The 27221-nt window shown below is 47.6% G+C and overlaps 1 protein-coding gene, 1 long non-coding RNA gene and 1 other non-coding gene across 16 annotated transcripts in view; 2 read left to right on the plus strand and 1 right to left on the minus strand.

Moving 5' to 3' along the window:
* Positions 1-8283, minus strand: part of LOC120367626 (uncharacterized) — a 57066-nt gene extending 48783 nt beyond the window's left edge. The window contains exons 1-4 of the long non-coding RNA XR_005581958.2: positions 7808-8283; positions 5408-5499; positions 3472-4016; positions 518-636 (exon numbers count right to left, since the gene is read on the minus strand). This is a non-coding gene — a long non-coding RNA (uncharacterized LOC120367626). The remainder of the gene's footprint in view (positions 1-517; positions 637-3471; positions 4017-5407; positions 5500-7807) is intronic.
* A 50-nt stretch (positions 8284-8333) lies between these two features.
* The window catches only part of IL15RA (interleukin 15 receptor subunit alpha), a 35574-nt gene continuing 16686 nt past the window's right edge, over positions 8334-27221 (plus strand). For 6 of the 14 annotated variants that reach the window (XM_074405096.1, XM_074405095.1, XM_074405098.1 and 3 more), the window contains exons 1-3: positions 8334-8713; positions 21453-21647; positions 24006-24104. In XM_074405096.1, the coding sequence (XP_074261197.1) occupies positions 8398-8713; positions 21453-21647; positions 24006-24104 (610 nt within the window). In that variant the 5' untranslated portion in view covers positions 8334-8397. Of the gene's footprint in view, positions 8714-15602; positions 15753-21449; positions 21648-24005; positions 24105-25895; positions 27215-27221 lie in introns of those variants that run through there. The other 8 variants (XM_074405103.1, XM_074405101.1, XM_074405100.1 and 5 more) reach the window with 6 other exon arrangements.
* LOC120367708 (U6 spliceosomal RNA) lies at positions 20740-20848 on the plus strand. The gene has a single exon (XR_005582025.1). It is a non-coding gene; the product is annotated as a U6 spliceosomal RNA (small nuclear RNA).

Here is a 27221-nt window from a genome sequence, read left to right on the forward strand (position 1 = left end):
TTCTGCCTGGACGGATGGCCCTTGCTTAGTATCACAGATAATATTTCTGCAGACACTCTGACCCCTAAGTTGTACTTAACATTTTTAGCTAACAGCTTTCAAAGGGCAACATATTCTAGAGTATCTGTTACATATTTCATATCTAACATGTATTGAGAGCTTATTGTATGTTAAGCACTGTGCAAAATGTATTGTTGGCTCACTTAATCTTCTCAAACAACCTATGGTGCAGATTCTATTATTTCCATTTTACAGATGAGGAAAGGAAGGCACAGAGAAGTTAATAATTTGCCCAAAGGAACCCGTCTGGAGATAGATATATGAATAGATATGCAGACACAGATGCACACACACAGACATAAAGCATACATAAATACAAAAACCAGGCTGGACACAGCGGCTCACACCTATAATCCCAGCACTGTGAGGGGCAGAAGGATCCCTTGAAGCCAGAAGTTTGAGACCAGTCTGGGCAACATAGTAAGACCTTGTCTCTACAGAAAAAAAATTTAATTACCTGGGTATAGTGAACAGGCATCAGTAGTCCCAGCTAATTGGGAGGCTGAGGCAGGAGGATTGCTTGAGCCCAGGAAGTGAAGGCTGCAGTTAACTATAATTTTTCCACTGCACTCCAGCCTAGATGACAGAGCAAGATTATTATTTTTAAAACTTATGAAAACCTATCTCATAATTCTCAGTCACAATATGTGATGCTCAAAAGCAGATATTTACAGGGCTCCTGCATAAGAGGTACAAGGTATTACAGAAATAAGGAAGCAAAAAAAAAAAGAAAAGAAAAAAAGAGAGGCTTCTCACAGTGAATGGAGAGTGTAATTCAGAAATTCAGATGTTCTTTTTTTTTTTTTTTTTTTTTTGAGACAGAGTTTCTCTCTTGTTACCCAGGCTGGAGTGCAATGGCACGATCTTGGCTCACCGCAACCTCCGCCTCCTGGGTTCAGGCAATTCTCCTGCCTCAGCCTCCTGAGTAGCTGGGATTACAGGCACGCGCCACCACACCCAGCTAATGTTTTGTATTTTTAGTAGAAACGGGGTTTCACTATGTTGACCAGGATGGTCTCGATCTCTCGACCTCGTGATCTACCCGCCTCAGCCTCCCAAAGTGCTGGGATTACAGGCTTGACCCACCGCATCCGGCCCAGATGTTCTTGAAGACTCAGAAGAGGCTTGAAACTGCAAAGCTGCTGTTTTATCCACATGACTTCTGCTCATCATTGTCTTCGACATGTGCCCAAGTGCCAGGAACAGACACTTATGGCCAAGAAAACACAAAACTGGAGAGAATGTGCTTTCAATTAAAAAGTACAATTGCAAAACAGCTTTGAGTTCAAAACCAGGCCGGGCGCAGTGGCTTATGCCTATAATGCCAACACTCTGGGAGGCCGATGATGGTGGATCATCTGAGGTAAGGAGTTCGAGGCCAGCCTGGCCAACATGGAGAAACCACTTCTTTAGTAAAAGTACAAAAATTAGCCAGGCATGGTGGCACCTGCCTGCAGTTCTAGCTACTCAGGAAGCTGGGGCACGAGAACGGCTTGAACCCAGGAAGCAGAGGTTGCAATGAGCTGAGATCACGCCACTGGACTCCAACCTAGTCAAGAGAACGAGACTTCATCTCAAAAAAAAAAAAAAAAAAAAAAAAAAAAATGAAACTTTTAAAAGTTGTTAAAACCACTCTACTCTGACATGGTCAAATATTTAAAGTTCAAGAATCCATTTCACAACTTGATTTTTTCTGGCTGCTAAGTGATTATATTACACTTAGGAGGCTTTGAATTCATATAATTGGGTGAATTATCAAGAAATGAATTGGTCTCTTGGGAATTTTTCCTTTCAAAGATTCATCACAAGTAAAAAGAAAGTGAAGGGTGATTTTCCCCAAGAGCAGGCCAGCTTTGTGTTCTAGAATTTGGGGTTCTCTCATCCCAGAGATGCAGTTCACTGTGTTCATGTGTTTGAGGTTGATTTGTTTATCCAACTGCAGGGCGCCAGGGAAACTGACCAAATAGGCATTTTTTAAAGGAAGAACAAGGCTGATTAAAACAATCTGGCTAGATTGTCGATGAGGGTAAGTGGATAAGCAAAAGTGTTTGGAGAAGGACAGAGGGCAGGGTGGGTCTGGGCCATGACTGTCTTAGCGGTGTCCAAGGCCACCCAGGCCCAGGCCACCCCCCTCTGTTTTTCCTGGGTTTTGCTACAACCCCAGAGAAGGGGAGAGAATTATTTGCCATACCAGGGAGTGGAGGAAAAAACAATATTAAATTTTTGTTGATCTTGGCAAGTGGAAGCTCAGAGCCACATCTGACATAATTTACAAAAATAATGCAATGTGATGTGTTTTCTACTTGAGTGTTGAAAGGCAATTCCTTTTTCTATACCCAATATTTTTTTTCTGCTCTTAAGCAAGACCCTTTCTGTGAGTTGACTCATTTTTTTTTCGTTTTCCCCACTTTAGTCTCACTGCCTTGAGGTCTCCAGGTTGGCTGCAGCAATTGGGTTCCCTGTGGGGACCCTACAGACTCTAACTGGCCCTTGTTCCTAAGTCAATCAAAAACCAAGTACACTATCACTGGGTGACCATTAGAAATGCATCACCTTGACCTGGTGCAGTGGTGCACACCTGTAATCCCTGCACTTTGGGAGGCCGAGGTGGGAGGATCTCTTGAATCCAGGAATTTGAGACCAGCCTGGGCAACATGGAGAAATCCCATCTCTACAAAAAGTACAAAAGTCATCCTGGCATGGTGGTGTGTCCCTGTAGTCCAGCTACTTGAGAGGCTGAGGTGGGAGGATTTGAGCCCAGGAGGTCTAGGCTGTAGTGAGCTGTGATGGCTCCACTGTGCTCCAGCCTGGGCAACAGTGAGACCCTGTCTCAAAAAATAAAAATAAAATAAAATAAAATAATATGGTGAATTGTATGTCGTATGAATATATCTCTCTTTAAAAATTTAAGATTCTTACACACACACAAAAGAATCCCTTAACCTGAGCCACAGCTCTCCTCTTCCTGATCTCTCAGTCCACCATCCTTCCCTCTGCTAAAAATACAAAAAAATTAGCTGGGCATGGTGGCATATGCCTGTGATCCCAGCTACTCGGGAGGCTGAGGCAGGAGAATTGCTTGAACCCGGGAGGTGAAGGTTGCCGTGAGCCGAGATTGTCCCGTTGCACTCCAGCCTGGGCAATAAGAGTGAAACTCCATCTCAAAAAAAAAAAAAAAAAGAAAAAAAAAAAAAAGAAAAGGAAGAAGGAAGAAGGAAGAAGGAAGAAGGAAGAAGGAAGAAGAAGAAGAAGAAGAAGAAGAAGAAGAAGAAGAAGAAGAAGAAGAAGAAGAAGAAGAAGTCGTCATCCCTGGTAATTCTCATCTTACGTTAGGATAATAATGAACCAGTAGAAGACCACTCCTTGAAAAGGCAGCCTTTGCCTATCACAGCAGTTTGGGCTTATGTGTACCTGTTGCATTAGCACAACCCAGCACAGTTCTGTCCTTGGCTTCCTTAATTCCCGCTGGGACTGTCTGATCCGCAGTGGTCAGTGTCTTTCTGGGACAATAGCACCAAAACAGTGATGTTTCCTGGGCATTACAGACTTGTTCTAGTGTCAGGCTTTCATCAGCGATGATGTTGGCAAACTCGCCCATGAATTACTCTGCTGCTTTGTGATTAGCAGATGCTTTATTGACACAAATCTTTAAAAATTTAATGCCATATTTTTTCTTAAATTCTGCAACCAACCTTGACTATTCACAATTCCCTTCCATTTTCAGTTCATCGTAATAGATCATTCTTGTTTCATGATCAGCATCAAGTGGCAGGTGTCCACTGCGATATTGATGGGTCACTTTTCCAGTGCGCAGTTGAGATCTTCCTTTTCAGCTTTACGCAGTGTTTTCCTATTTTTCGTTAACTCCTATGAGTCACTTGCAGCACTGAACTTCCACAGTCTATCCCTCTGTTTCTTCAGGTTCTGCATGGTGGTCATTCCAACACCGTACTTTTCTGTAAGACATTCCACACTTACACCACAGCCCAGCATCTCCAACGGTTTGACTTTCTGTGTCATAGATAAACATAAACGCTTTCTTTTCTTATCACTATTATCCACAGGGGTATCTACAGACCTTTGTGACATTTTCTTTCTTTCTTTCTTTCTTTCTTTCTTTCTTTCTTTCTTTCTTTCTTTCTTTCTTTCTTTCCTTCCTTCCCTCCCTCCCTCCCTTCCTTCTTTCCTTCCTTCCTTTCTTTTGTGACAGAGCCTCACTCTATTATCCAGGCGGAGTCCAGTGGCACGATCTCAGCTCACTGCCAACCTCGGCCTCCCGGGTTCAAGCGATTCTTGTGCCTCAGCCCCCGAATAGCTGGGATTACAGGTGTGTGCCACCACACCAAGCTAATTTTCATATTTTTAGTAGAGGGGTTTCACCATTTTGCCCAGGCTGGTCTCAAACTCCTGAGCTCAAGTGATCTACCTGACTCGGCTTCCCAAAGTGCTGGGATTACAGACGTGAGCCACTGCACCTGGCCAACATTTTCAACAATATCATTAGACCACAGAGCAGATAATAAGCGAAAATACCACAGTGAGCAGTGGACAGAGGCAGGCCTTGGCTCCATATGGGAACTCATGGGGACCTGTCACGGATGTGTTCCATCTGCACACATGCCATTTCACCACCCTTTGTGTACATACTTGCATGGGGGAATCTGGGTGTGCACAGAAAAGATATCGCTCAGCTGAAGAGGGCTGGGAGAGTCTTTTTTGCCCTTAGGGATGCTGAATAAACAGTGTGTTGTCTACCTGTGTTTTGATTGCAAGCCACCCCATGATATCAGGTGTGGAATTTTCCACTTGTGATGTAATATCAGAGCTCAAAAACTTAAATTTTCGACCATGTTGGATTTGGGATTTGGAGATCAGGAATGCTCAACCCATATGGTACTATTCACATGAAGTGTTATTTTTTTGAGACCGAGTCTCCTTCTGTCACTCAGGCCAGGTGCCTGCCAAGCAGCTGGGACTACAGGCCAGAGTGCAGTGGAGTGATCTCGGCTCACTGCAACCTCAGTCTCCCAGGTTCAAGCAATTCTCGTGCCTCAGCCTCCCAAGTACCTGGGATTACAGGCATGTCCCACCACACCCTACTAATTTTTCTATTTTTAGGAGAGATGGGGTTTCACCATGTTGGCCAGGCTGGCAGGCTGGTCTCTAACTTCTGATCTGCCTCTGCCTCCCAAAGTGCTGGGATCACAGACATGAGCCACTGCACCCGGCCTTATTCATATACATTTTTTAAAATGTAAACCATCCTGTCTGTTGCAAATGGACATACACATGGAAAAGGGGCCTAAGAATGCCGAGAATGGTGAGTACCAATTTCAAGAAACATTACCTGTGAGAAGGTGGAAGACGGAGGAAGAGAAAGATGCAGGAATACAGAGCGGCTTCAAATTTATCTGTAATTGTTTTGATTCCAAAAAATATCTGAAGCAAACATTGAGCAGACATATTAAGATTTGACAAGACTAGGCAGTAAGCTCATGGATAACCACTATATTTATTGATTGCTATACTTCAAAGTGTGTTTGAAAGTTACATTATTTAACAACACATTTATATGTAATCAAATAGAGTTGTTTTAAGTATATTAAATTTAAATTTTTATTTTCAAATTTTAAATTTTACTTTTGGCCAGAATTCAGTAACATGGACACTTTAACACAGTGCTAGTTATATTGATACAAAGAATTCTGAAAAGCAAGATAGAAATATTTGTGTAAAAAAAAAAAGCCTTTTAAAATATTCTGCACCAGTTGATTCAATAGTTCTACTGCAGGAAATCTATTCTAAACAATCTTAAATTCACAAGATTTTGTAGAAGGATATTTATGACAATGTTATTTTTAATATTAATATAATAGAAGGGATGTTAAACTATGGTAATTTGCAGCCATTAAAATGTTTTACAAAGCATTTGTAATAATGGAGAAATATCTACCTCATAATGTTGATCGAATAAAGAAAATACTCCATTTTATACATGGTAAGCTCAGCCTGCATTCAGTAAAGCCTGAATATGTTTGACAATATTAAGGAATGTTGTTACTTTTTAAATCAGATCTTATCATCTTGAGATACATTCTTAAGTACTGAGGGAAACTGAATGATGTGGGATTTCCCTAGTTGGAGTGAGGGTGGCTATTCCTGCTTAGAAGAAACAATGGGTCTTGTGTGGTCACTGACAAGTGGTAGGTTCATTATTCTTTCTCCTTTTTTTTTTTTTTTTTTTTTTTAATTTAAGAGATAGGGTCTGGCTCTGTTGCCCAGGCTGGAGTGCAGTGGCACCATCATAGCTCACTGCAGCCTTAAACTCCTGGGCTCAAACAATCCTCCCACCTCAGCCTCCCAAGCAGCTAGGACTATAGGTATGTGCCACCACATCAGGCTAATTTTGTTTTAATTTTTTGTAGAGATAGGGATCTCACTGTGTTGCCCAGGCTGGTCTCCAACACTTGGGCTCAAGTGATCCTCCTGCCTCTGTCTTCCAAAGTGCTGGGGTTACAAGCATGAGCCACTGTATCTGGCCTCTACTTTTGATATTTGAAAATGTCCATAACAAAAGAAGCTTTCATAAGTCTGAAACACACAAAATGTTGACACTGATTATATTTACAGGTTGGATCCAAGTGGGTTTTCCAATCCTCTGCATTCCTTTGTTCAGTATGTTTACATTTATGCCCATTTTAAACTTTTAGGAAAAGAGGAGCAAGCACACTCATGCCTTGCCTCGCGACAGAGAGTTTCTGAGAAGCTTATCAGATGATTTCCTCGTTTTGCCAACATCACAGAGGACTTAACAATTGAACGGCGTAGCGTGCTATGCACTGAGGCTGCTCCGGGACTGCAAAGCTGTGCAGCATGAAGGCTGCTGAATACTGCAGCCAACTGTAACAGGATGGTAAGGATTTGTGTATCTAAACCTAGAAAAGGTACAGTAAAAACACGAAATCATCATCTTACAGGACCACTAAGGCATATATCAGCGGGTATTAACAGAAAGGTCGTTAGGCTCCACACGACTGTAGGAAAAGCTTTCATTTACTCTTTTCCCACTGTGTGTGTGGTGGGGGGGGGGGGGTTGTATAACAACCTACATTTATACGCCACTAAATTATTTTGTTTGTTTTGTTTTATTTTATTTTATTTTTTTGAGACCAAGTCTCTGTGTTGGCCAGGCTGGAGTGCAGTGGCAAGATCTCAGCTTACCCCAACGTCAGCCTCCCAGGTTCAAGCAGTTCTCCTGCCTCAGCCTCCCAAGTAGCTGGGATTACAGGCATGCACCACCACGCCCGGCTAATTTTTGTGTTTTTACTAGATACTGGATTTCACCACGTTGACCAGGCTGGTCTCGAACTCCTGACCTCAGGCAATCCACCTGCCTTGGCCTCTTAAAGTGCCTGGATTACAGGAGTGGCCACCACCTGTGGACCCCGGCCCTAAAGTCTTTCATTTAACTTTCATTTTAAGTTCAGGGGTACATGTGCAGGTTTGTTTATAGGTAAAACTATGTCTTGGGGGTTTGTTGTACAGATTATTTCGTTTTCAAAGAGAATTTGCAAGTATCTCACAAAAGCCTTATCAACATGCTGTAAGATTATAGGAAGCAATGGCAGAGGCTTGGAGATGTCTCGTCCTGTCCAATGTCACCCCGAGATCTGAGAATCTGCACGTGGGAGCTTACAGACCCGGTTCTCAGGCTTCACTTGAGACCCCAAGAAAGAAAAAAACCCACCTGCCAAAGAGGAGGATGGCAGCCTGGAAGAACCTAGGAAGCCTGGCGCAAAGATGAAGCATGGTGGCTCCTCTCCCGCTTTTCCTCGCTCCCACTCCCTCCTTCTAATACAGGCATTTTCCTGGGAAGCAAAGCTGCAGCAGGAATTCGGCCAAGTCAGAGCTGGGGCGCCAGCCGGTCGCCGCGGGAGTGATCAGGTGGCAGGGGCTGTGCTCTCCCTGGGCCAGAGCGCACAGGCAGGTCCCTGCGTCTCCGCTCCGCGGCGACACCTCCACGGGCACTCACCCGGGCCGGCTGCTCAAAGCTGAGCGCAGGGCCCCAGAGGGAGACCTGGAAAGTCGAAGTTGCGCAGCTGTAGGCGACCAGCGCAGGGCGAGGTCCAGTGGATCCGAGCACAGAGGGGACTGAAAAGAGTCTGCTCTCCGACGGCTTCGCCCACTCTCTCGGCAGTATGGACACCGAACCGAGTGCACACTGGGGGTCCTGGAGCACGAGGCGCGCGGAGAACCGGTAGGCTCCCGGGCTTGCGTGGGTAAGGTCCTGGGACCCCACCGGGCACGGCGCGTGGCGTCCCGAGTAGAGGGGCGGCTATGCGGGGCCGCACGGCCGGTGGGGCTCCTTCCCCAGCAGGGGTGGGGACGCTGAGTCACGAATCTGTCACCGCTCTGCACCTCTCCGCAGCCCTTCGGGGGCCAAAGCAAAAGCGAAAGCGAATGCGCCTGGCGGGACGGCAGGTCCCACAGCCGCACTCGCCAGCTCCCCAGGGCCTGGGCAGCGCTCGCCCGGGGCGCCCAGCGGGGCCCTGCAAAGCGGCTGCCATGGCCCGGAGGCGGGCGCGCGGCTGCCGGACCCTGGGCCTCCCGGCGCTGCTACTGCTGCTGCTGCTCCAGCTGCCAGCGACACTGGGTAGGGAGCTGCGAGTCGGCGCGCCTGGGCGGGGCTCGGGAGGGGGCCGGGGCGTCGAGCAGGACCAAACCAAGAGCCCCATCCCCTTCCCCGGCCGCGCAGGGCGTCAGTGCCTCCGGAGCACTCTGCACTCAGGCCGGGGCAGGGTAGGGGGCGCGGCACCTGGCGGGAGCGACACGTTCGGGGAGCGCGGTGGCTGCACCCGCGTCACCCACGGAAGGGAGTGGACAGCCGGGCTAGGGTCCCCAAAGCCGAGGGCCGGAGCAATTCTGAGAAGCCAGTTTTGGCCACGCAGAGCAGGCGGTGCCCAGCAGTTCCGAGACACATGCGAGTGCGCTTCTCCCAGGCGCCGGGACAGCAGGGCGTGTGTTGAAAGGCACGCGGTCTTCAGAGGGGTCTGAGAGAAACAACCCCTCCCGGCTCCCAGGCAAAAGTAAATTATGTCAGTGGGAGCTCGGAGGCTGGCCAGGAACTGGGTCCCGGGGGAAAACGCGTTGGGCAAGTCGCACACCTGGGGACCTGGAAACAACTTCCAATTCTTAAGCTACCAGGAAACTGGCAAAGGCCGCAGGGACGGGGTGGGAGAGGGGGGTTGGAAGTGGGGGGAGTCTACACTCGCAGGAAAGGGGGGAAAGAAGTCTGGTGATCACTTTGTGTATTCCAGAAGAATGTGGGTCTCGGAGCTCTGATCTTGGCAGTGAGGGTGGAACAAGCTATTTCTAGAGTTTTGTCCCGGGACCCAGAGGAAGGAGAAACCGTAGCTGGGTCTAGCTGTATCCTTCTCAGGATACAGTGCTTCTCCAACTTTTTATAGTCAGGAAGCTCTTGGAGAGTCTGATGAAAGCTATGAACCCCCTCCCCAGAAAGAGGCACGAATGCATTTACTTACAAAACGTGCATATGATTTTGGGGTCAAAGACCCGCTGAAGGCCATCCATGGACTCTCTATAGGAGTTAGTAACCCCATTATCTATGTGTATTTTTAAGCAAGATCCCCAATAATTTACACTCAGTCGGGCCGGTCTACCCAGGCCCTGGCCAAAGCCATTCCATGCACAGTTGCTGCTGGCTGGTGTGGCCTGAACGCCCCAGCTCTGTGGGGTTTCATGAAGTTTCGTTTTCGTGAGACTCTGGTGCTTGAAATTTCCCCCACATCTGAGAAGCAGAGTTATGTTGGTGACCTGGTTGCTGCCTCCCAGCTGGCTAGCAGTGTCACAGGACCCCGATAGCCGGCAACTGGAGCAGCTGTATTACACAATGTGAAAGTGAAATGCAGCCTCAGTCAGAGCCCAGCAGCCAGGAGGTGTCTTCCCGGAAAAGACTGAGTAGATAGGGGAGCAGCACTGCCAGATCACTAATCTCATCAGCTGCACAGCCTTGCTCTTTGACCTTAGAAAGGCACTGCTGCCTACCCTTCCGTTCCCAAAGCCCTCAGTGTATTTTCTTTCTTTCTTTCTTTTTTTATGTGGAGTCGCACTCTGTCACCCAGGCTGGGGTGCAGTGGTGTGATCTCGGCTTACTGCAACCTCTGACTCCCAGGTTCAAGTGATTCTCCTTCCTCAGCCTCCGGAGTAGTTGGGATTACAGTCACGCACCACCACACCTGGCTAATTTTTGTATTTTTAGAAGAGATGAGATTTCACCATGTTGGTTAGGCTGGTCTTGAACTCCCGACCTCATGATCCACTCGCCTCTGCCTCCCAAAGTGCTGGGATTACAGGCGTGAGCCACCGCACCCAGTCGATTTTTTTTTAAAACAGCCTTATTGAGGTATAATTGACAGACAATAAGCTGTATATATTTAAGTTGCATACTTCGATAAGTTTGGAGGTAAATGCATACATACTCATGAAACCATTGCCACAACCAAGAGTGAACACACCTATCACTACCAAAGGCTTCCTCATGCCCTGCACAATCCTTACCTCCCACCTCTCATCTCCCAGGACACCACTTATCTGCTTTTTTGTCACTATCAATTTGATGCATTTTCTAGAATTTTTTTTTTTTTTTTTTTTTTTTTTTTTTTTTTTTTTTTTTTTTTTTTTGAGACAGTCTCATCCTGTTGCCCCGGCAGGGTTGCAATGGCGCAATCTCAGCTCACTGCAACCCCCGCCTCCCAGATTCAAGCGATTCTCTGCCTCAGCCTCCTGAATAGCTGGGATTACAGGTACACACCACCAAGCCTGGCTAATTTTTTGTATCTTTAGTAGAGATGGGGTTTTACCATATTGGCTAGACTGATCTTGAACTCATGACCTTGTGATCCCCCCGCCTTGGCCTCCCAAAGTGCTGGGATTACACCCTGGGATTACAAAGTGCTGAGCCATTGCACCCTGCCTAGAATTTTGTATAAATGGAATCGTACAGTAGGAACACGTTCTTGTTTGGCTTCTTTCATGGAGAGTAATTATTCTGATAATTTATCTGTGTTGTAATTTGTATGGATGGTTCATTCATTTCTACCACTGAGTAGTATTCTACCCATGGCTAGCCCAGCACTTGTTTAGCCACTCACTTGGTAAGGGGCATTTGGGTTGTTTCCAGTTTGGGACTATTACATGGAACGCTGCTATGAACACTAAAATACAGGTTTCCGGATGCACACATGCCGTCATTTCTCAGGGGCAGAGAATGGTTGGGAGTAGAGTGGCTGTGTTATAAGGCAGGCGTGTGTATATATATATATATATATATATATATATATATATATATATATATTTTTTTTTTTTTTTTAAAGAAACAGGGGCTCGCTGTTGTTGCCCAGGCTGGAGTGCAGTAGCATGATTATCGCTCACTGCAGCCTTGACCTCTCAGGTGTTTAATTTTTAATTTTTATTTAATTATTTTTCATTTATTTATTTTGAGACAAAATTTCACCCCATTGCCGGCTAATTTTTGCATTTTTAGTAGAGACAGGGCTTCAACATGTTGGCCAGTTTGGTCTCGAACTCCTGACCTCAGGTGATCTCCCCACCTTGGTCTCCCAAAGTGCTGGGATTACAGGTGTGACCCACCACATCCAGCCTCAGATGTTTACTTCTTAAAGAAATTGCTAAGCCATTTCCCGAAGTGGTCGTACTATGTTACATCCCCACAGCAGTGTAGGGAATTCCAGTTCCTTCACACATTTGTCAGCCCTTGATATGATGAGTCTTTTTAATTTTAGGCATTCTCATAGGTATGTAGAGGGTCTCTCCTTGTAGTTTTAATTTGCATTTTTCTAACAGCTAGTGATGTTAATCATCTTGGCATGTGCTTATTTGCCATATATATACCTTCTCCAGTAGTGTCTGTTTATATCTTTTTTTCTCTTTAAAAATTGAGTTGTGCCAGGTGAGGTGGCTCACGCTTGTAATCTCAGCACTTTGGAAGGCTGAGGCGGATGGATCACGAGGTCAGGAGTTCAGGACCAGCCTGGTCAAGATGGTGAAACTCTGTCTCTACCAAAAAATACAAAAATTAGCCAGGTTCGGTGGTGCACACCTGTAAACTCAGGTACTCAGGAGGCTGAGGCAGGAGAATCGCTTGAACCCGGGAGGCAGAGGTTGCAGTGAGCCGAGATTGAGCCACTGTACTCTAGCCTAGCCTGGGCAACAGAGCAAGACTGTCTCAAAAAAAAAAAAAAAAAATTAAGTATCAGCTGGGCGTGATGGCTCACACCTGTAATCCCAGCACTTTGGGAGGCCAAGGCAGGCAGATCACTTGAGGCCAGGAGTTTGAGACCAACCAGATCAACATGGTGAAACCCATTCTCTATTAAAGACAAAAATTAGCCAGCCATGGTAGTGCATGCCAGTAATGCCAGCTACTCAGGAGGCTGAGGGTTTCTGTGCAGGGGAGCATTACTGGAGCTGCGTGGTGGAAAGGTTGCTCTTGTTCAGAGTGTGAAGAACCACCTGTAGTCAGGAGAGTCTAGAGAACAGAAGCTGCATTGAGGCTTTTGCAGTCATTCTGGTGGGTGGTGATGGAATCCTGAATGAAGGTGGTGTCGGTGCAGGAGACAGAAGAGGCCGATGTCCTCTCAAGTCCTAAAATTGTAGAATGTATTGCATTATTTTCCTTTTGTTTGCTCTTCAACCTAGAGCCCTTAACTCTTTCGAGCCTCCAAATCATTATTGAAGGACTTGAGCTATGGAGAAATTCACCTGGCACACAAGAGCTGGGTCAGAAAGCTCAGTTAGTGAGCCTGAGAGAGAAAGAAAAAATTGCCGAGTTTCAGACAGTCAGCTGGAGACGGTCTGTACTTGCAGCGAGCTCCAAAAGGAAGCGTGCTGGCTTGGCTGACATTTCAGTGGGGAAAAAAGGAAGGAAGGTGGTGGGTGACTGTGAGGCCAGAGGCCTTTGCCTTTTGGGTACACCAGCTCCACTGTAAGCATCCTGAGGGCAGGAACCACGCCCCACACGCCTCTGCCTCCACCGCCCTTAGCTCATGCAGGCATTTGAAAGGTGCAGTAAGGGAAGGGAATGTTGGAGTCAATTCTGACTCTGCTTCGTGGGGGCACACTAACCCTACAACCTCTGAACTCTGGATCTGAGACCAGGCTCTGGGTCCGCGCTTTTATTAGACTCTGTAAACCAACCTGATAGATAAGGGAGTCTGATTCACAAGTTCTGGGAAGCAGAAAGAGGTATGGTACCATACACTCTTTTAGTGACTTCATTTAAATGATCGTTAAGTCTTGTTGTGTATGTTTTTTGGCTACTTCAGAGTTTTGAAAGTGCCAGAGCCATAAATGTACTCCAATTTCTATTACTTCATAATTCCATTTTCTGTATTCAGAAAATATCTATTGTATACCAGGCTTAGGAAATGAGAGTGCCAGAGAACTGTCAAAATATGTGCACCGTCTGCCGGGAGTTTATAATACTGTAAACAAGGTAAGACTTGTTTATATTGACTATCTAGGGAACGATGTTATGAGAGAACATATAGAAATTATAATTGAAGTATCTAAAGATGTGATTAAGGCATGTGGAAATGAAGTTATTGCTTCAATTCAATGTATTATCTCTGGAGGATGGCTTGAGTTCAGGAGTTTGAGACCAGCCTGGGCAACACGGCGAGGCCACATATCTACAAAAAAAAAAATTAGCCAGGCATGGTGGCACGCACCTGTAGTCCCAGCTACTTAGGAGGCTGAGGCAGGAAGATTGCTTGAGGCCAGGAGTCTGAGGCTGCAGTGGGGCATAATTGCACCACTGCACTCCAGCCTGGGTGACAGACCTAGACCCTACCTCAAAATAAAATAAAATAATAATGAAATAAAGTAAAATCATTTTAAAAATAAAATTAAACAGTGGTAGTAATATCTCCAACATAGTTATGAGACAGTCCAACTTTACAAAGTAAGTAACTGGCCACCATTTGCCTGCATGGATTGGCGGCAGCATGTCAACATCCTTGTGCATTCAAACATCAGCTATTCACCGATTTATCCTGGTTTGAGAACCTGACGATGGAAGAACCACTGGTAGACTTCCTTTCTCACCAAAATGACAGTAGATACTGAAAAAATCTCCTGCTACAAAAACACCCAGAAATGATCAATAACATAGTTCAATTGCCTTTTAAAATCCTTAGCTAATAAACAATAATCAACTGTTTAAAGCAAAAATCATAACACTGTGATATGGGATATAACATATGTCAAAGCAAAACATAACAACGGTAGCACAAGGACTTGGAGGAGAGACTGGAAGTCCACCATTTCAGATCCTTCTACCATACATGCGAGGTAGTATAACATCACCAGACGGAAAACTGGGATAAGGTAAAGATACATAGCGGATGCCCTAAAATCGCCACTAAAATCATACAACGAGTTATAATTAATAGCCAACGAAGGAGATAAAATGGAATCATAAAACATACTCAAAGAATTTATGACATGATCATCTCCATAAAAAATCATATGGATCTACACATACATATACAAAGCTGCTATTAGAATAAGTGAGTTTACAAGGCTGCAGAATACAGTCAATACACACACAAAAACCAATGTGCGAAATACTAGCAACAAACAATAAAAAATCAAAATAAATATAATACCATTTGCATTGACGTAAAAACATGAAATACTTAGGGCTATGTCTGACAAAAGATGTATAAGGCTGCTGCACTGAAAACTATAAAACATTTCAGGAGAAATTACAGAAGACTTAAATAAATCAAGAGAGATACCATGTTGATGAGTTTTTAAGAAGACTCATTAAGTTTAATGAATTCCAATCAAAATTTTAGCAGGTTTTTTTTGGTACAAATTGATTCACTATTTCTTAAATTCAGTAGGCACAGTGGCTTATGCCTGTAATCCCAGCACTTTGGGAGGCCAAAGTAGGAGGATCCCTTGAACCCAGGAGTTTGAGAGCAGCCTGAGCAACATAGCAAAACCTCATCTCTACAAATTAAAGAAATAATAATGGCATGGTGGTGCACATCTGTGGTTCCAGGTGCTCAGGGGGCTGAGGCGGAAAGGTCACTTGAGCTTAGGCAGCTGAGGCTGCAGTGAGCTGTGATCATGCCACTGCACTCTGGCCTGGGAGACAGAGTGAAACCCCATCTCAGAAAAATAAATTTCATTTAATTTAGTTTAAAAACAAAATTCAGTAAAGGATCTAGAAGAGCAAACTCAACTTTGAAAATGATTAACACAGTATGAGGACTTACACCCTTGGAGACCTATGACGAAGCAGCAATAATCAAGATAGCAAGGCACTGGTGTCAAGACAGACAGACGCTAAACAGAGCGAGGGACTGGATTGGTGAGTCCAGCCATAAACACACACGCACTTGGTCCTTCTCAGGATCCTACACAAACACCCCTGGAGGTCCAAGGCTGCTGGAAAGGGGCAGGGGACTCTTCCTGCGCAAAACCTGCCTCAGATGCAAGAGGCAGGCTGGCTGTCCTGGAGGGAGGGAGCAGAATAACTAAAAGCTCCAACCCTGAGGTCCAGACACATGAGGCCTGCGTGAGACTCACGACAATGGAAACCTGCCCCCAGCACCACTACCATCGGGCAAACAGGCAGCAAGCACATAGCACAGCCATCAGTCACAGAGGGTAGGATGGGGTGGGTGAGCATGGAGAAGTAACCCACTGTGGTTTAGGCAGGCAGAGAAGGGTAGAAGATGAGTATGGAGCAGTGCATGGAGAAAAAGCCTCGGGTACTCCAGCACCAGACAGCACCAGAGGCCTTGAAGCCAGTGGGGCTCTGCAGTAACCATAGCAACAGCAGCATCCAAACCCACCTCAACAGCTGGCAAGACCTACTCCATCCCCCAGGCCACCAGCCTACCAGGAGACGTGTCCTCATCAGAACAGGGAGTAGCGGCTGCCATTGGACAACAGATGCCTGTGACGGAGGAGAAGGCTTTGGGATGGGAGTTGAATGGGAAGGAAAATCTCGAATTTGAGATTTCTCCCTTCCCACCCTGCCCCTAACCCTGCCTGATACAGGATCCCTAACCTTCAGCAAGAGCAGAGGTCATGGAATTCTAACAGGGGTGTACGAGTGAGGTTTGGGACATGTTCGCGTGGATGTAGGCGATGCCTCTCTTGTGACTCACCCACTGAGTCTTTTGCCTACTCGGGCCATTAGGACATTTGTCTTGTGCTGATTTTTATGAGTTCTCTACGTGCTAAGGATCCTAACTCTTTGACATTGGTTGCTAATGTTTTTTGGTTGGTTTGTTGGTTTTGGGGGGCAGGGTTGTTTGTTTTGGGTTTTTTTTTGTCTTTGAGATGGAGTCTTGCTCTGTCACCCAGGCTGGAGTGCAGTGGTTCAATTTTGGCTCACTGCAACCTCCACCTCCCAGGTTCCAGTGATACTCCTGCCTCAGCCTCCCGAGTAGCTGGGACTACAGGTGCATGCCACCACATCCAGCAAATTTTTGATATTTTAATAGAGATGCGCTTTCACCATGTTGGCCAGGCTGATCTTGAACTCCTGACCTCAGGTGATCTGCCTGCCTCGGCCTCCCAAAGTGCTCAGATTACAGGCATGAGCTACTGCACCCAGCCTGTTCTTTATTGAATTTACTCCCAGCCACCCGTGCACTTTTCCAGGGGTAGGTGCCAACAACTGTAACTGAACAACAGACTATTTCTCCTGGCAGAGCTGGGCTGTGTCCGTCGGTTCATCTACTCTGTCTCCCATGCACTATATCCTGGGAACAGAAAGCATTCCAAAGTGTGCGGAATGACCAGCCAGAACTGAAAGCAAGAGCAGCCTTTGGGAAAAGGATGCTTTATGGGGAATAAGGTGTCTTTGCAATTGCAAAGAAACTGTCTGATATGCAAGTAACTGTGTGGCACTTGGGATGAGGTTTTAGAATACTCATAGCAGGGCCATCAGTCCTGGGGACATGGGGAGGTGATTCTATGAGCTGACAAGGTCTCTCCAGGACCAAGACAGCCATGCCAAAGAGAAGGCTGGAGGCTGGGTACAATGGCTCACACCTGTAATCCCAATACTTTGGGAGGCTGAGGCAGGTGGATCACAAGGTCAGGAGTTAGAGACCAGCCTGGCCAATATGGTGAAAGCCTGTCTCTACTAAAAATACATTAGCCAGGTGTGGTGGAGGGTGCCTGTAGTCCCAGCTACTCAGGAGGCTGAGGCAGGAGAATCGCTTGAACCCGGGAGGTGGAGGTTGCTTTGAAATGAGGTTGCACCACTGCACTACAGGCTGGGTGACAGAGTGAGACTCTGTCTCAATAAAAAAAAAAAAAGATGGGGGCTTGGAGTGAGGAAAGACCAGTTAGACACTTCCACGACTGAAATCCAGTCTTTCTCTCGACTTTTCACCTGGAGACCTCGTCTCCTTATTTTCTGGAGTCACTGCCCTATGGCTGATGGGAGACTGTTCAGCCACCAGTGATATAATAGCACCCAGAGAGGTACAGATGTCCAGGTTGATTCAGGCTTTCACAGAAAAAAAGGAACATTTTATCACAGAGCAGAGTCTTGTGTTTTCATAGGACTATCCCTTCTGGCCCGCTGTCAGATGTTTCCGGAGTTGATTAGAGCTGACTTTTAGGGTTGCCCTCTCTGCCCTGCCCTAACACTGCCTACTTTTTCCCAGATATTTTAACATAAAACAAAGCAGCACAGGGGCAGGTTAAGATTTTGGTAGCAGGGAACCTTTGGTATTGCTGAGCTAAGCACACACCATGTGCACACACACGAGGGGCAGAGTTTTGAGATGGAGGTGGAAGAATTTGATCCAGTTAAAAACTGTTAATCCCAGCACTTCGGGAGGCCAAGGCAGGTGGATCGCTTGAGGTCAGGAATTAAAGACCAGCCTAGCCAACATAGCGAAACCCCATCTCTACTAAAAATACAAAAATTAACCAGGCGTGGTGGTGAGCGCCTGTGGTCCCAGCTACTCAGGAAGCTGAGGCAGAAGAATCACTTGAGCCCAGGAGGTGGAAGCTGCAGTGCAGGGAGCCAAGATCATGCCACCGCAATCCAGCCTGGGACCCAACCCAGTGCTATGCATTTCCCATGTATCCTTTCAGAGATTTAGACAGACATCAAAAATTACCTACAGGTATTGTTTCTGCTTTGCTCACTGATGGAAACATGTAATGCACAGTGTTCTATGCCTTCTCTTTTTAATCTAACACTGTGTCTTGGAGATCTCTCCACTTTGGTGCACAAAAGAGCTGTCTTCGTCTACGGGGAAAAGCTGGGAAATCCTTTGCTGCATGACTATATTAAAATTTACTTAAGGAGGCCAGGTGCAGTGGCTCACACCTGTAATCCCAGCACTTTGGGAGGCAGAGGTGGGTGAGATCAGAAGTCCGAGACCAGCTTGGCCAACATGGTAAAATCCCATCTCTACTAAAAATACAAAAATATGCTGGGTGTGGTGGCACACGCCTGTAATCCCAACCGCTTGGAAGGCTGAGGCAGGAGAATTGCTTGAACTTGGGAAGCAGAGGTTGCAGTGAGCCGAGATCTCACCACTGCACTCCAGCCTGGATGGCAAGAACAAGACTCCATCTCCCCCCGCACAAAAAAAAAAAAAAAAAAAAAAAAATGTACTTAATTAGTGTCCTACAGATATACAAGGTTAGTTACAGATACTGGCTATTATAATCTGTAACTTTGTACATACTCACTTTGCAAACATATCAGTATATCTGTAAAACAGATTCTCAGGGGTGAAATTGCTAGATTAAAGAGTAGGTTGCGACAGTGTCTCCCAGATATGCAGAGGTATCTGTAAGGTAAATTGCTAGGAGCAGAGTTGAGGGGTCAGAAAGCATGTATCTCTGTAATGTTTGAGATTGCAAATATTTACAGTCTCAAAGATACAAGCAATCTGAAAGTCCTTACTGACCTACAGCGTCTCTTATTCAACTTTCAGCTCTTTTCTGATTTGGCAGGGAGAAGCGCTGCCTTCTGTAGCTTTCTTTTTAATATTTCTTTAATTATGAATGAGATTGAGCATTTTTAAACACATGTAAGAGCCACTTGTATTTCCTTTTCTGTGAGCTGCCTGTCTATATCTTTTTTCTTGTTCCCCATGGGATTTGGCCATCTTTTTGTTGATTTTCAAGGGCTTTTAACGTATGAGAGGAGGCTGGGTACAGTGGCTCACACCTGTAATCCCAGCACTTTGGGAAGTGGAGGCAGGCAGATTACTTGAGTTCAGGACTTTGAGACCAGCCTGGGTAATGCGGTGAAACCCAGTCTCTATTAAAAGAAAAAAAAAAAAAAAACAGCCAGGCATGGTGGCATGTGCTTGTGTCCCCAGCTACTGGAGTGAGGTGTAAGGATCTCCTAAACCCAGAAGGTCAAAGTTGCAGTGAGCCATGATTACAGCACTGTACTCCATCCAGCAAGACCCTGCCTGCCTCCAAAACAAAAACATATGAGAGGAATGACCCCATATGACATGGGTTGCAATTTCTTTTTCATTTCACCATTTGCCTTTAGCTGACGTGGGGTTTTGCCATGCAAAAGGTTTTTATTGTGGTATGGGCTAGATCACCTTAGCCAACCTCAGTGACCAGGTCTACGCTAATGCACTAGGCAATTGGTCTTACTAACAAGTGCAGTGGTTTGTTTAAAGGCTGCAGAGAGCAGGGGTTGGCAAACTTTTTCTGTAAAGGGTCAGACAGTAACTATTTTAGACGCTACGGGCCACCAGGTCTCTGTTTCAGCTGCACAGCTCTGCCATTGCTGCATGAAAGCTGCCATATTGATGAGACATAGATGAATGAGAGAGGCTGTGCTTCTGTAAAAGCAACACTGCTCTCCTGTTATTCTTAAGAACAGACAGAGGCTGCATGGGCCTGGATCACAGCCTGCTGATCTGGCACAGAGGCTACCAGGGGCCTCCCTACCCCAGGCTGCAAATCTTCCCGCTACTGCATTTGGTCTCCCCGTCAATCCACCCCGAAGCAGCAGGAAGATGACTTCACTCAGTTCTCTAAGTCTGGGGCCCAGCCTTTATACCAACTGCTCAGCAGGGACTTACTGAGAGCTTCCTGGCCTGGAACCAAAGCACCAAGCCCCAGCAGCCATAGACCGCCCGTTGGTTTCCATTTTACAGCTGCCTTGGTGACCCCCGTCGCCACCCTGAACCAGGGTCTTAGCCAGTGACAACTCAGGGCCTAGACACACTCGAATAGTGGGGAGTCTGGGGGAGATGTTTCTGGCCACGTCCCCGCAGGCCCCAGGACCCAGAGCGCCCTCCATCACTGCCCACTCTGAGCCCCTCCACACCCAAACCGTTTCTCACTCATCTCCTACGCACAAGAAAACCTAATTATGTAATGAGTTCATAAGAAAAACAGTAATAAGAAGATCATACAATTATTTAAAGTGCCCAAAGAAAAACCTTGCTTTTTTCCTTTACCACAATTAAATCTTTCAGGCCAGGCGTGATGGCTCATGCCTGTAATCCTAGCACTTCTCGAGGCCAGGCAGGAGGATGGCCTGACCCCAGGAGTTTGAGACCAACCTGAACAATAGAGAGAGTCCCCCATTTCTACCAAAAAAAAAAAAAAGTGCTCACTTCAGCAGCACATATATGAAAAAATTGGAACGATACAGAGAAGATTAGCATGGCCCCTGTGCAAGGATGACATGCAAATTCATGAAGCATTCCATGTTTCTTATAATATTTATTAAAAAAAAAAAAAAGCTGAGCATGGTAGTGCATGCCTGTGGTCCCAGCTACTCAGGAGTCTGAGTGGGAGGATTGCTTGAGGCTGCGAGGCCGAGGCTGCAGTAAGCTATGATCACACTGCTGCACTTCAGTCCCGGGGACAGAGTGAGACCCTGTCTGAAAAAAAAAGGAATCTTTCTGGCGTTAAACAGGCTTGGTGAAATCATGGCAGAGTACTGCCTGGAGGCACCTGCTGTCATTCAGCAAGAGTGGGAGGCTGGGTCCACAGTGGAGAGGGATGAAGGCTTTGGAGAGATACTGAGGGCTTGCAGAGGGGTGGGAAATGAAGGAAGGGAGAGGGTGTTTCACCGATGACCCCTCCCCACACCCCCATCTCTTGCTTTGCTGGCTCACTGGCACTTCAGGCAAGGTTCTGGGAAAGCTGCTGGGTGATGGATGCCTTCCTGCACATCCTCCACATGCTTGGCACCTGTGGCTTGTCCTCAGGAGCCCCTGGGATAAGCCGGACCCAGCTCTAAAGTTACTACCTCCATGAGTGCTTGGAGAAGCAGAAACCTCTTCATCCATCCCCTGTCTTCTGCACTTTCCCAGGCATCACATGCCCTGACCCGGTGTCCGTGGAACACGCAGACATCCAGGTCAAGAGCTACAGCTTGCACTCCAGGGAGCGGTACATTTGTAACTCTGGTTTCAAGCGTAAAGCCGGCACATCCAGCCTGACCGAGTGCGTGTTGAACAAGGCCACCAACGTCGCCTACTGGACAACCCCCAGTCTCAAATGCATCCGTGAGTAGCCCATGCGGCCCCACTCTCCTCACCCCTGCACCCTGCCAAGGCTGCACAGAGAGAAGACCCCATCTTGGGGGTCAAGGGATCTGCGCTGAGGTCTGGAGCTAAGGATACCAGTGGGGGCTGGGTGCAGTGGCTCACGCCTGTAATCCCAGCACTTTGGGAGGCAGAGGCGAGTAGATCATGAGGTCAGGAGTTCAAGACCAGCCTGACCAACATGGTGAAACCCCATCTCTACTAAAAATACAAAAATTAGTCAGACACGGTGATATGTACCTGTAATCCCAGCTACTGGGGAGGCTGAGACAGGAGAATTTCTTGGATCCAGGAGGTGGAGGTTGCAGTGAGCCAGTGTCACACCACTGCACTCCAGCCTGGGCAACAGAGCACGACTCTGCCTCAAAAAAAAACAAAAAACAAAAAAACACCAGTGGGATTCTCAGCAACAGCAACAGCTCCTGCTGTTGGAAATACACAGGCACTGGGGTCACAGAATTCGGGTTTAAATCCTGGCTCTGCCACCTACTACCCAGGAGGCGTTGGACCACTTTTGTGATGTTCTGGCAGTCTGGCTGGTCATCTGGAAAACAGACCTGATGTCCACACTGCAGGCTGTGGGAGGGTGTTGTGAACACAGGTAAATATTAACTCTTATTATGTGCAGTGCTTTGATTTAAGATGATGTTGGCAAGAGAATTGGGCTGCAGAGCCGGGCATGCGCTCCTGAGCACACTAGCATGAGAAATTTTTGGATTTCTCATGAGAAAGTGGATGTTGGAAGCCGTCACTACTCCTCCCTCATGGCCCAGCCCTGGGGATGAGAGCAGGGCTTCCCTTTGCTCAGTCAACTGTGCATGGTGTCCAGCAGGAGTGAGGGAAGGTGGCAAGAATCAACTTTTTTAAATAAACCATCCACACCCAAATAAACAGCCCAGAAGCAGCCAAATCACCTCAGGTGGGAGCCACCAGGGGCTGTCTTTGGAACACTCAGGCCCACCTCTGCTCCCCCTCTTCCTTACTCTGGAAAAATAAAGATTAACCCAGGGGCTTCCAAGAGATTTCCCATTTAACAAACGTGGAATGTAGGCTCCTCTCCTTTCCCAGCTCGCCTGCTGGGCAGGGATGAGCACACCCACCAGGGGCCGTCCCGTAGCTCACGCCCTCCGCAGCAGGGGAGCTCCTAGAGGGCCGGACATTCTCACCGGCTTTGTAGTGCTAGCTCAGCCTCCTCCCCTAGAACAGAGCAAGTCACACAGGCCGCAGAGGGAAGGCAGGGAGGAAGCCTCCGACAGATTCCGAGAAATCGCTCACTGGGGACACAGCACCCGGGGCACCAGTGGGTGAATGAGAAAGCTCAGCGTGGCGGGGTGAGCAGAATCTGTGGGAATGACAGTGGGTCTTGCCTCGCCAGTCCTGGGACTCCCCAGAACCTGGAAGCCTGGGGTAAAAAAGGGCTTTCTCACTGCAGGGAAAGTCAGGTCTCCTCAACGCTCCATGTCCTTTGGGCAAATGGATCCAGAATGGAATGGAGAAGAGCTGTGGGGTCCAAACAGGGTCAGGATGAGAGAGGAAAGAAGAGAAGCTGAGAGCCAAAGACTGGAGGCGTCTTTAGGTTTCACCTGGCCCAAAGGATCCTTCCACCTTCTGACCACGCACAACCTCCTCGGTTATGTTTCCCAACCTCTTGCGCTTTGAATGATTTTTTTCCTGCTAAACAAACAAAATGGAAGCCAGGTACGGTGGCTCACACTTGCAATCCCAGCACTTAGGGAGGCTGAGGTGGGAAGGATTGCTTGAGCCCAGGACTTTGAGACCAGCCTCAGCAATACAGCAAGACCTTGCCTGACTCTACAGAAAAAAAAAAAAAAAAAAATTAAAAATGACCTGGGCCTTGAAGCATGTACATGTAGTCCCTACTCAGGAGACTGAGACAGGAGGGTCACCTGTGCCTGGGGGGTCAGGCTACAGTGAGTTGTGTTCACACCACTGCTCTCCAATCTGGGCAACAGAGCAAGACCCTGTCTCAAACAAAATAGAATATACTGAGTGATGATTTATTTTCCCAAGAATAACCAGTATTATAAAATTGAATTGATATTATGAATATCATCTCAGCCAAAATAAATTTCATCTTTAACTTGTGCAGTCTTTTTGGAAATGAAAGAAAAATAGTGTGCAGTGTGTCTTTGGATTTGGGTGGGAAACACCATATTTCTCGTGCTTCTAACCTGTCCCAGGAAGCCAGATGCCTCCACTGTAAGCTCTGGTGTTGATGTTTTATTTGTATCCAGTTCTGAGGCCAGCCCAGATTCCAGGCTCAGGACCATCAGTGCCATGTGGTTATCCTCTCTCTAGGAGACCCTGCCCTGGCTCGGCAAAGGCCAGCACCACCCTCCACAGTAACAACGGCAGGGGTGACCCTGCAGCCAAAGAGCTTCTCCCCTTCTGGAAAAGGTAAGAAGGTCAGAAACTTCTTGAAGACACCTCTTCCCTCCAAACACCCAGCACCAACCCCCACCCTGCCCCCGCCAACCTTCACCAATCCCTCAGATTCATGGACCTCCGTGGTATGTCACTGCAGATTTAGGCAATAACATCAACATCTTATTCAATCAAGAATAAGAACTTCCAGCCTAATTTTCTTCTTCAAATCAAAGTTGCTTTACATCCAGGTTTTATATGTGCAGAATAGTGGTTTAAAACCCACTTATAAGTCAGATCATATTTAGTTGTAGACACTTACCTTTGCCTAGAACTGAAAGCAGACTGAGGTTTGAGCTTGCATGTGTATTAGCCCTCAACAGCTTCATGGGAGCCAGCAGAAAAGAGCACATTCCAGGATGGGAGGCCAGCAAGCAGCAGGAGCTTCGGCTCGTTTGCATCAGTTCCCTCTTCCCGTAGCCCGCAGGGGTGCACGGGTGGACCTGAACAGAAGCTTGTCTGCTCGGCAAGCTGCACTGTGGGAGAGGAAGCCTGGGCTTCCAAGACGCAAGTGTTTTATCACGGGCAGTAATCGTGATCGTGCCTGCTCTCTGCTCCAGGGGAGACCCTGTCCCCGTCTTCCAAGGCGCTTGCTATAGAAGCACCCCTGAGAGAGGATGGTCCAGAGAAAGGACGGTCAGCTCCTCTGTCTGCAAGATGTGCAGAAATGTGAGACCCGTGGAGAGCTGCCCCAGCCAGACCTAAACGCCAGCACCTCACGATGACGGCTCTATTAGAGAGGCATTGCCCGAAGCTGCCAGGGCCCCACGTTTCAACAGTCCAGTAATTGTCAGCCCCAGTTTCCTCCGCACTTTCTCAGTGTTCAGAAAATCTGAGATCTTGGATTCCTTCTTGGGATCGCCCGCCCTGCAGGCTATGATACCCTTGAGTTACAGTTCACTCTTGGCTTTTGTGTCACATCATCCAGCCTGTGGCTTTCCCTGGCCCCTGCCTGCTTTTTCGCCCCCAGGGATGGGCCTGTTTTCATTCATGCTACAGGGCTCAGCCATCCTTTCTCAGTTGTGGGTACACGCTGACATCACCTGGGCACTGCAGTTAGCCTGGGTGCATGTCGGGAATCACATCTCTCCGCCCCAGGTGGAGTTTTTTTTTGAGATGGAGTCTTGCTCTATTGCCCAGTCTGGGGGGCAGAAGTGCAATCTCGGCTCACTACCACCTCTGCCTCCTGGGCTCAAGCAATTTTCCTGCCTCAGCCTCCCAAGTAGCTTGGATTACAGGTGCCCACCACCACACTCAGCTAATTTTTGTATTTTTAGTAGAGACAGGGTTTTACCGTGTTGGCCAGGATGGTCTGGAACTCCTGACCTCAAGGTGGTCTGCAAGCCTCGGCCTCCCAAAGTGCTGGGATTACAGGTGTGAGCCACCACACCGCACCGGACCACAGGTGGTTCTTAAGTGGCCAAGACAGGCCTGCAGCTTGAGGGATGAAGAAGCGGCTAAACAAGGTTCCTTCCTAGTGAGTCACCTGCACACAGATGGAGGGAGCAGGTGAGGGGCTGGCTTCCCTGAAACTTGAGGTGATTCTACAACTCCTTTGATGCAATCACACTGGTTCACCTAAGAGAGGAGCACAATCAAGTAGCCTCTCCCAGCCCCGCCTTCGCATCCCAAATTCCTGGTCTGATGGCCATTGTGGAGACGCAGCTGTGCAGTCAGAAGCTCCGAAGTGAGAGCAGGCTTTGACCTGGGCTGGCAGGACCGTGGGCACTTGGCTATGGACATCTTGATGTGCTCTGTCTGCAGGGAGCCCTGGAGCGTTGGCAGTGAGGGTGGGGTGGAGAGGTGACAAAGGATCAAGGAGTGTGAGGACTTCTCATGACCTGCTTGGCTGGGAGATCACGGGAACGCAGCAACAACAGTGTGTCCAGAGAGCCACGGCGCTCAGCCCCGCATTTCCCAAATGCCACCGCTGTCACAATGGAAGACACGTTTTCCACAGAGAGGGAACAGCATTACGCCACACCCTTGCAGTGAAGGGGCAGCCACCTTCCAGGGAAGGAAAGGAAGACAGGGAGGACGCCGAACGCAAGGCAGCGTCTGGTCCTGAGAGCGGAGCTTACCAGGACGCTCTTCTCCAACACAGCCTGGAGAGTTCGGGCCGGAGCCCTGGCTTCCCGTGTTTCACCTGCAGCAGCTCCGAGCTGCTCAGCCAGCGCAGCTCCACCTGCTCTCAGTGGAGCCTCCAGCACTGGGCCTGCCTTCTCTAGTAAACAAGCTCAACCACTCAGATCATTGATATCTTTTCTTTTTTTCTTTTCTTTTCTTTTTTTTAAGAGACAGAGGTCTCACTCTGTCCCCCAGGCTGGAGTGCAGTGCCTCAATTATAGGTCACTGAAGCCTCAAACTCCCAGACTCAAGTGACTCTCCCACCTCAGCCTCTCAAATAGCTGAAACTGTAGGCAAACGCCCACCACCCTTGGATAATTTATTCTAACTTTTCTAGAAACAGGGTCTTGTGGCAGGGCATGGTGGCTCACGCCTATAATCCCAGCACTTTGGGGAGTCAAGGCAAGTGGATCACCTAAAGGTCAGGAGTTTGAGACCAGCCTGGCCAACATGACAAAACCTCATCTCTACTAAAAATGCAAAAATTAACCAGGCATGGTGGTGGGCACCTGTAATCCCAGCTACTTGGGGGTGCTGAGGCAGGGAGAATTGCTTGAACCCAGAAGGCAGAGGCTGCAGTGAGCTGAGATCGCACCACTGCACTCCATCTCGGAAAAACAAAAACAAAAAGCAAGGTCTCTCTATGTTGCCCAGGCTGATATCAAACTCCTGGGCTCAAGTGATCCTCCTGCCTCAGCCTCCCAAAGTGCTGGGATTATAGGCATGAGCCGCTGTGTCCGGCTGATCTTTTCTTTACACGTGCAATGATTGTAGCCGTGTTCTTTAGTGCACTCACAGGTCCTATGGTCCTTCCAGAGGGACAGCTATGCCACCCTCGCAGGGAGCAGGTTGCTGGGGAGCGGGAGGGCTGGCCAGAATGACTCACTACAGCTCTCAGGTCATCCCGTGCCACAGCTGGGAGGAGGGGAGTCTGCCCAATGATGTTCTCCCTGCCTTGGACTC

Source organism: Saimiri boliviensis, chromosome 8, assembly GCF_048565385.1.
Source record: "Saimiri boliviensis isolate mSaiBol1 chromosome 8, mSaiBol1.pri, whole genome shotgun sequence".
In the NCBI taxonomy this organism is placed as follows: domain Eukaryota; kingdom Metazoa; phylum Chordata; class Mammalia; order Primates; family Cebidae; genus Saimiri; species Saimiri boliviensis.